Below are 9,567 nucleotides of genomic sequence, written 5' to 3' on the forward strand. Positions count from 1 at the left end.
GATCCAAACTCAGGACCTTCGGAAGAGCAGTCAGTGCTCTTATCCGCTGAGCCATCTCGCCAGCCCGATTCTTATATATTCTTAACTACTAAGATCCTCAACCATTACTTTATACATTATCAACCAAGAACTTACCTTCCCCTGGATCCACTTCCATGATCACTGAAATAGTTGGGCTTTCCCCTGGAATCACGGGATCCAAAACTGCTGTAGGCATCTTTATCTTTACCATAACTCCATGCTGAATTGTCCTTATCACAGACACCTTCCAAAGAAAAAAAGAACAAAAACCAGAAACAACGAACAAGTAAGTCTCTTCATTGCCACAGACTTCTAAAATAACTCATCCTAGTACAGTGATAGTCAGTGGATACCCAAAGAAAATTTCAACAGCTTTTAATAATTAGCAATTTTAAATTTCAGTAAGTAAAAAGTGATTTGTACTTTGATAATATTCTGGTTTAGTGTTGTACCTTACGACCACTTGGGATATTGAAACAAGAGCATGAGACTGAAGCCAGTCTAAGCTACATTGTGAGAAGACCCTGTGTAACACCAAAAAGGGAGCTACAAATGTAGTAGAGTATATACAGTACTCTTAAAAGATTCTGTTGAGGACATAGTTCAGATTTTTCCTACAATGATCAAGACCCTAGCTTCAAAAACATTAACATCACAGAAAAGAAAAACAGTTTCTGTCTGTCTGATTCCCTCTTCTGGTATGTTTGAAGAAAGGGACAGTGTACTGTGTACTCACATACATACAATAAATAAATCTTTAAAAAAAAACATAATTTTTGGCATCCAATTTCTTTCCCCCTTTTTGAATCAAGTCACTTTGTAAAGCTTATCTTGAACTTCTGATTTTCCAGCCACTACCTTAAAGTGAATGTTATAATACTTTCAGTTTCCTCCTTCATTTGTATGCAGAAGGACTCTAGACTGATATACAATAACAGCAAGAGTAAACTAGGTCTATTATTAGTTGGAATGGTGTCCAAACTCATTTTAGTAATTGTTTGATGTTTTAGAAATTATGTTATCTACCTACCTGCTTTACTGAACACAAAGATGATGAACCAATTTTTTTAACAAGGTTCTACTATCAACCTCTAGCAAACATATCCCACCATAAATTCACACACCCAAATGAAAAGAGGATGTTAAAGATTTCCTCTACCAATCACTGAACGTAACCTAAAACAGTCTATTCTTTTGAGGCACATTCGAAATGCAACTTTCCAAGCACACATCTTAATTGCACTCAGTATATCCACAGTGTAAGAAAGTATGTAGTTATTGACAGAGAGAAAAAAAAGTATATTCTTTCAGTTAACATGCCAACAAAGTATCACCCACAAAAATATTTTAAAGCTATGCTCCAATATCCCAAAACTACTAAAACATAGGATGCCTTAATTACTTCTATGTATTTTATGTGTGTGAGTGTTTTGCCTACATTTGTGTTTGTGATATATATGTAAGTAGCCAACAGACCTCATAAAAGGACATCAGATCCCCTGGAACTTATGTAGAGTCAGTTTTGAGCTACCAAGATGGGAAATGAACCCAGCTTCTTTGTAAGGCCATTGAACCATCTCTCCAGTATCGCTGAACTTCAATACAGTAGTTAATAGTACTAGTTTACTAGGCAGTATTCTAAATACTTCTTCAAATGGAAACTGGGCTGACATTTATATATTTGACAGGTTATATTCTAAGTCTTTAGGATTCAATGCCAAACTAAATAAGGAAATGCTGATGACACAATGCTTTTAAAATTACAAAGTGCTAGTGTTTTTTTTGAGACAGGGTTTCTTTGTGTATTCTGGCTCCTGGAACTTACTCTTTAGACCAAGCTGGCCTCATACTCACAGAGATCTACCTACCTTTGTCCCCTGAGTGCTGGGATTAAAGGCATGCACAGCCAATGCCTAGTACATGGTACTAGTTCATAAAGATAAAAGAAACACAAAGACTTCCTGAAGAGATATTATCTCCTTAATTTTAATTTTCTTTATTTTGCATGAGATATATGTGTATACATACAGATAGCAGTTGATTTTTGCTGCTGAATCCAAAATATAACTCCTAAAAAAGAAAAAGTTCAATCTACAAATCTGCTATAACATACCTTTAGATGTTTCTCTGTTCCTTAAGTGAGGAGGTATATAGCGCCCTTCTAAAAGACAAAATGTAAAACTGAAACCCAATAGTATTTTTCTAGGAAAATTTTGTCAAGGACTAAGAATTGGTTTTTTTGTTATTTTCTCCTACCTGAAACTATTATCACAAATTAAAAATATACAAAAAAGCTAGAATAGATTTGAAGAAATTCATGTTTTAATTTGAAGCATTACAGATTAAATCAAAATCTTAACCTGGTATTAAGAAAAGCAAGGAACCAATAAAGTAGATTACTATTATCTGATAAACTACATATTCATCCTGTTTTAAAGCTGAATATTTGAAGTCTATATAATCAATTAAGTTGATCACATTCTTGAGTGTTAAATATGGTTTGAAATTAGCCAGTCTGAATGAAAGCCTAAAGTTTATCACCTGCTAGCTGATGTCACATAACCAACCCACCAATAACTCCAAATAAGTTCCAAAATTAATACCCATATTTTGAAATGTTTTTTATTTGATTTCTAAAGAATATAACTTACACACCACTCAAATCAGTCACACTTAATTTTTGTCATTATGTCTCTCACAGTCTTCACTGGAAATGATTAACAGAAAACCATAAATTTTAATTGGCTTAATACAATTCTTTTTTTTTTTTTTTTTTTTTTTGGTTTTTTTTTTTTTTGGAAACAGGGTTTCTCTGTGTAGCCCTGGCCGTCCTGGACTCACTCTGTAGACCAGGCTGGCCTCGAACTCAGAAATCCGCCTGCCTCTGCCTCCCAAGTGCTGGGATTAAAGGCGTGCGCCACCACTGCCCGGCTAATACAATTCTTGAAAGAACAAATCCTAACCTTTAATTCAGGGTTGGACATGATATGCATTCTAAAAACTACTAACACGTAGTTTAAATGTCATGTTTAATATTTATTTAGGTGTTATAACAGCAAAAGAACCTGCATTTTTATCATGTGCCATAGTGATATAGAAAAACTGAGAATAAATTGATGTTATTAAGGATTTACTAAACTTGCTTAGGTAATATTAAGTTACAGAAAATAGAATCTATCCAAAAGGGCATGCCCATTCTCTCATCAGGAAGACCATAATTCTGCCAGGTAAACAAAATGACATGCTTTAGTGGTTTTTTTTCCCTTCTCAGCATTTTATCCCTCTAAAATCCACCTCTCTACTGCCTCTTCCTTTTCAAAAACTATTTCAAATTACTGAGTGAACAAGTTTTCATCTACAAAAATAATTAATTAAATAAATAATTAATTTAAAGTTACATACCAACATTACAAAACAACTAAGGCATAGGATATTCTAATTGCTTTTATTTAGTTTATGTGTATAAATGTTTGAGATGCAGAAAAAGCAGCTTTGGTTTGTTCAAGATAACCATAACAGCATCTTACTCAAAATATCTCCCATTTGTCCAAAACTGAAATTACTATCTCTGTGAAATGTTTAATTGTTCAAAATATAAGTTGAAACCATAAAACTACATTAGTGATTGATAATTTCAGTTCAGGGTGGTTTCCCTTTGTAGCACATTCTGCATTTATTTATTTATTTATTTATTTATTTATTTGGTTTTTCAACATTCTGCATTTATTAAAAACAGAAAAAAATTAAATTTAAAGTAATTAAATTAAGGCCAATGATAATAGCAACAATCTAGAAAAATTCTGTAATTAATTTTTTTACACTCACTGCTCTCTGTACTTCCTCCTCCATTCTGATTATCTGATGAGTTCAGGTCAAGACCAGCAAACTGTAAAATAAATATTAATTGTTCATAAATTACCAAAATAAAAAAACAACTAGGTTGGATACCACCACAAGACAAAATCAGAAAATTAAAAATCCTGAGCCTTGTAGTATACCATTTACGGAAATCGACCTTTTAGGGAGCTAGACAGATGGCTCAGTAATTTAGAGCACTGGCTCCTCTTCCAGAGGCTCCAGGGTTCAAATCCCATAGTCCATTTGACTGCTCACAGTCAATTCTAACTCCAGTCACAGGTGATCCAAACATATCTTCTAGTTTTCCAGCACATACATGCAGGGAAAAATATCCATAAACATAAATAGAGAAAATACTTTTTAGATGATAGGGATGAGAATTACTAGCAGTTGAACATGTTCACTACAAAGTGCTTATATCCTCAGAGGAAAACTGCTTTGAAGTTGAAAACAAACGTCAATGGCAAGCAAGAGAACTTATTATAAAAAATAACTTTAAAGAGTTCTTCGTTTAAAACAAATTAGCTCTGTAATTATTTTCAATAGGAAACACTAAGTCACCAAACTGAAAAACCAGCATCTTCACCTGGCTAGATGGCTCTTCAGACAAAGACCAGCCTGGAAATGCTTGATTTTTTAAAGACCTACATAAAGGTAGAAGAAAATGGTTTTCACAAAGTCCTCTTTTGGAGTTGTATACCTTACCGTGGTGTGGCAATGCACACACTGCCCTAAAATAAGATACTATTTTATTATGTCATATGACATATTTTATTATGACATAATAAAATAGTATCTTGACTTCTCAGTAACTCGAAATTTAGTGAGAGAGTGGGACTGAACTGACAGCTGAATAGTTAAGATTACTTTGTGCCCTTGCAGAGAATCCAGGTTCCCACCCTCAAATTTGGCTGTCTCTATAATTTTACTTCCAGGATATATGATAACCTCTTCTGATGTCCAAGGGCCAACAAGCAAACAGATGATACATAGACATACATATAAGTGCAAACTAACACTTGAACACATAAGATAAAAATGAATTTAAAAAATGTAGGCAGCTGGAGACAGCTCAGTGGTTAAGAACACAGTTGCTCTTCTAGAGGACTTGGTTGGGTTCAACTCCCAGAACACACATGGCAGCTCACTCCTAACTTTGGAATCTCTAACTCCAGTTCCATAGGATCTGACACCCTCACACTGACAGTACATACAGGCAAAACACATATGAATATGAAATTAAAAAGTAAGGCATTTCAGAAGTTTTAGCTTTAAGGGTTAAGAAAAAACTAAAATGCATGCCTTAAGACAAGATTCTTTAATTACTTTATGTCCTAAAGGAGATACATTTTCCCCCACCTCTCCACCTGCATAAAGGCACTGGATCCTCCTGCAATTGGAGTTAGCGGACTATGAATTACAATATGGGTGCTGGGAATTGAACCTGGGTGCTCTGTAAGAACACACCATCAAGGAATAGGTTAAGCTGGAGAACTTTGGTTAGTTACCAAGCTAGTAAGGAACACACATATATTACCTTTTTATCTCTACCCTTCTTTACACGGGCAGAATATAAGACAGAATAAAGGATATTTTGGTTTGTAGCACTTCTTATGTTACCAAAGGAAGGCAAAAAGTTCAAATACTCATTTATCGAAAAGCAACATGACATGTTTCTGCAAAAGATATTTCTTGAACATCTGTGTATGTGTACTCAATTAAAAATATTACCAAATTAGCAGCACTGATAATTACTAAGTTACTGTATAGCTGGGTTTAGAAATACTCTTTTAATCCCAACATTCACAAGGCTGCACCACAAAGATATTTAACCATTGGTTCAAAATAAAAAGTAACAATTGTACTAGGACTAAAGGTTAGTAGAGCTATTGTTAAATCAGCATATACTAGGTCATATACTCTTCAACATACAAACATAAGACCTTCTTTTAAAGGTGTGGTGGTGCCAAGATATATCAATTTAAACTGTCTAGGCAACAAAAGTCATGCTATATCTGTAGGGCAAAAATTCAGGTAGCAGTAAAGGAGATTTCTTGACACATAATCATCTTTGACGTTCTAGACATGTCAAAAGATGATAGTGTGTGTGACAACTGCATGTCACCTTTTACCTAAAATAATGTATTTCTCCACTGGCAAAAAGAAAATAAAATCTCTTATTTTGCCTAACGACGACAACGAAATATTTAAGTAATTTCTTGTGTGACCTAGGGTTTAAGAAAAACCCAACAGCAGGGCAGTGGTGGGCACATGCCTTTAATCCCAGCACTTAGGAAGCAGAGGCAGGCGGATTTCTGAGTTCAAGGCCAGCCTGGTCTACAGAGTGAGTTCCAGGATAGCCAAGGCTACACAGAGAAACTCTGTCTCGAAACCCCCCCAAAAAAAAGAAAAAAGAAAAAGAAAAAAGAAAAACCCAACAAGATCGGACAGTGGTGGAACACATCTTTAATCCTAGCACTTGGAGGCAGAGGCAGGTGGATCTCACTGAGTTTGAGGCCAGTCTGGTCTACTGAGTAAGTTCTAGGACAGCCAGGGCTACACAGAGAAACCTTGTCTCAAAAAAACAAGAAAGAAAAGAAAAGAGACGAGACAGAAGGTGGGAGGAAGAAAAGAAAAGAAAAAAAAAATCAAAGAAATAGTCAACTAACCCAAACAAAACCTATTGGTTTCAATTACTGGCTATTTACATGCTGTGAATGAAAAGAAGCATAAGTTTTAACATCCCGCAGCAAACTCCAACCTCCATTATTTGCAAACCACTGTCAAGGGAAGTACACTACAGCCATTCTTTTATTGCCTCTGTTCTGGTCTATTCCCTTCGGTTTTCCTGCGTCACAGAACTCGGGGGTGTGGGGGAAGGTCCCTCTACCGTGCTAAAGAGGTAAAGGGAACCACTGTGGAAGAACATTATCAGATAAATATAAACAGAACCCTCGCCTTCATTGGTTCGCTGGTTAGGCCCAACAGAACGACAGCAAGGCCTAAGCCCGCCGCCATTTCCTCCATTATAAGGCCGCATTTTCTAGCCAACCAAAATTCGTGGCGTCAGTGCTTTTATAGACTTACATAAACTCACAAACATCAAGAATTAGGGTCACCCGATGTGAACACCATAATTCCAAGAATTATAGAGAAAACAAGTTCTCTTTCATGCACGGCCAAAACATATTTGAAGAAACTCCGGTTCGCAAATAAAAGCCGCCATTAAGCGAAGACTGTGGACTAATCTTGTAACGTCATTGCTATACACCCTTTCTCGTTTACGCCATTTTGTTCATTTTAATTACTTTTTTTCCAGATTTTTATGGGAGGCCAGAACTCCAGTACAGAGAACACAAAAGAGTTTATGCGGTTAGTTAATAATACGCCATGCCCAAGTTAAAAGGGAAGAAGGAGCATCTTATATAGGTTCAACTTACTTGCTGGTCCAAGCTGACCGTATTTTCCGCTGCCACTTGACTCATTGCTGAAAAAATTGAGAACTTTACTTCTCCTGGAGCAGCCACGGTAAATCTGTTTCCTTTCGGTGAACGCAAGCGCTTATGCCCACAGTTTTAGATACGCCCAAACGTACTGACGTGTTTACGTCACCACGCAAAACGCACGCCCTCGTCAATTGGTTCAACGAGGAGTCACTCTTTAACTGCCGGTGTTATTTCTACTTCCTTAACTAGTATTTGTTTAAGTCACATGATCTAACCCCGCCACTTCTGTCCAAAGTTTCAGATTATCTGAACTAGGAACTTTCTTCAGTTGAAGGATCTTAAGCATACCACTTAGTTTAATTATCCGGCATCTCACCTACTTTCCTTTTTCCTTTTCCTTTTTTTTTTTCTTTTTTCTAATAGCTCCTTCTTATTTCCTTTTCAGGTCCGGGAATAGAAAGTTTGCTAAAATTTCCCTTTACTAATATAACCTTACCTAACTATGGGAAGCTTCACCAAAATAAAAGATGTAAATGGTTACTCTTTGCAGAACTATACTAGGTTTTCTAGTTCTATTAGTGAAACAAATGAGTTTTTTTGGGGGGGGGGCTGAGGAAACAATAAAAATTACACAGATAGTGGTATTGTTAATAATTCAATCTTCTCATTTAGTTATTTTTCTTGTTCCTAAGACTGACTGTACTGTGTTCTTACATACCATGGGTTGTGGAATTGTGAATAATTGTCTTAGTTACACAAAGAATTATACATGTTTAAAGAATTTTCTGTCTAGCTTACAAGTGATATTAGGTAGCTTCAGTAAAAATAGAAAATATACATAGTTTTAATGCTCTAACACTTTTCACTTTGTTCATTTCAGATAGAGAGGGAAATTGATTTCATATATCTTTCCTATAAAGAAATCAACAACTATGTCACATTACTTACAAGGACTTTTCTCTTTCTAACAAAACTGGAGATTAATGCAAGTTTTACATCATTCCTAAAGAATCTCTGCCTGTTAAAATTCAAATTGCTGCATCCACAACATTTTTTTCCTAACATAGGGTCTCAATATACAGCTCTGGCTGTCATAGACCAGGCTAGTCTCAGATCCACAGAGTTGTACCTGTCTCTGACTCCCAAGTGCTGGGATTAAAGGCATTACCATTATACCTACCTATTATTATTATTATTTGTTTATTTGTTTGTTTGTTTTTTAATTATCAGTTTTAACATTTGTCAAACATAATTGGAACTCACAAATTTTAAATAGTTTTCTGAATTTCCTTACTACTTCATACACTGTTCAAGGCAAGATAAGATAGGCTTTTTGTTGTTGTTTTTTTCCTTTTCTTAGAACTGGATCTATTATAGCTAGGCTATAGTTGAGGATGACTCTAAAATCCTGATTATTCTGTCATCAACTTCTAAGGAAGGGATTACAGAAAGCTGTCAAAGTGCTGTGTTTATTTGGTTCTGGAAAATTAATTCAGGGCCTGATGAATATTACATTGACAATCTTTTGAAATATACCCTACATCTAGACAACACTGAAAATTATTTATTTTAATAGAACAATACAGATGAAGGGAAAAATAAGTAGTTCCGAAGAATTGTGCTGTTCAAAGGGGAAAATACCTCTTGATAATACATTTAATAATAAACATTTCCCGATTTCTGAGTTCAAGGCGAGCCTGGTCTACAGAGTGAGTTCTAGGACAACCAAGTCTGCACAGAGAAACCCTGTCTCGAAAAAAAGAAACAAAAAACAAATAAACATTTCTCAATACTTTTATTATTCTGAAATTAAAGTCCTAAGTCATATAAATTAAGCTCATTCATGTACAATTCATAAAGGCCAGTTATGAGTCCAAATTGTAGCAACTGCAAATAAAAAGGTAAACAATTTATAATATTCTGTACAGGAACATAGAAGTATTCTTACTTAAGTATCTGACCATTCAGTAACAGAGGCAAAATATCTATGTTATTCATAACTCAAATATTATATATTGTTGCAAAAAGTGGTATTTCAAAAGAGGAGAAAATAATACAACTTTACCCAGTGCTTTACAGTGCTTGCATTTCTAGAAAAATTCCTGGAAAAAAATTAAAACTCTTCAAAAATAAATTTGTTTATGTAAAACAGTTCTCTATATATTCTGATATTCAATCAACATTACAAATATGCACTATATTATTGATATAGAAAAACTTAATATAGCCTGCCAGTGGTGAT

General features: G+C 35.0%; 1 protein-coding gene across 1 annotated transcript in view; it reads right to left on the bottom strand.

Annotated features, from left to right (window-relative positions):
- LOC116096491 (ATP-dependent RNA helicase DDX3Y) overlaps positions 1-7,472 on the bottom strand; it is a 17,201-nt gene extending 9,729 nt beyond the window's left edge. Inside the window, exons 1-4 of the mRNA XM_031378335.1 lie at positions 7,320-7,472; positions 3,847-3,907; positions 2,135-2,182; positions 136-265 (exon numbers count right to left, since the gene is read on the bottom strand). Coding sequence (XP_031234195.1) covers positions 136-265; positions 2,135-2,182; positions 3,847-3,907; positions 7,320-7,364 — 284 coding nt within the window. The 5' untranslated portion in view covers positions 7,365-7,472. The remainder of the gene's footprint in view (positions 1-135; positions 266-2,134; positions 2,183-3,846; positions 3,908-7,319) is intronic.
- Between the last annotated feature and the right edge of the window lie 2,095 nt (positions 7,473-9,567).

This window comes from Mastomys coucha, chromosome Y, assembly GCF_008632895.1.
Source record: "Mastomys coucha isolate ucsf_1 chromosome Y, UCSF_Mcou_1, whole genome shotgun sequence".
Classification (NCBI taxonomy): Eukaryota; Metazoa; Chordata; class Mammalia; order Rodentia; family Muridae; genus Mastomys; species Mastomys coucha.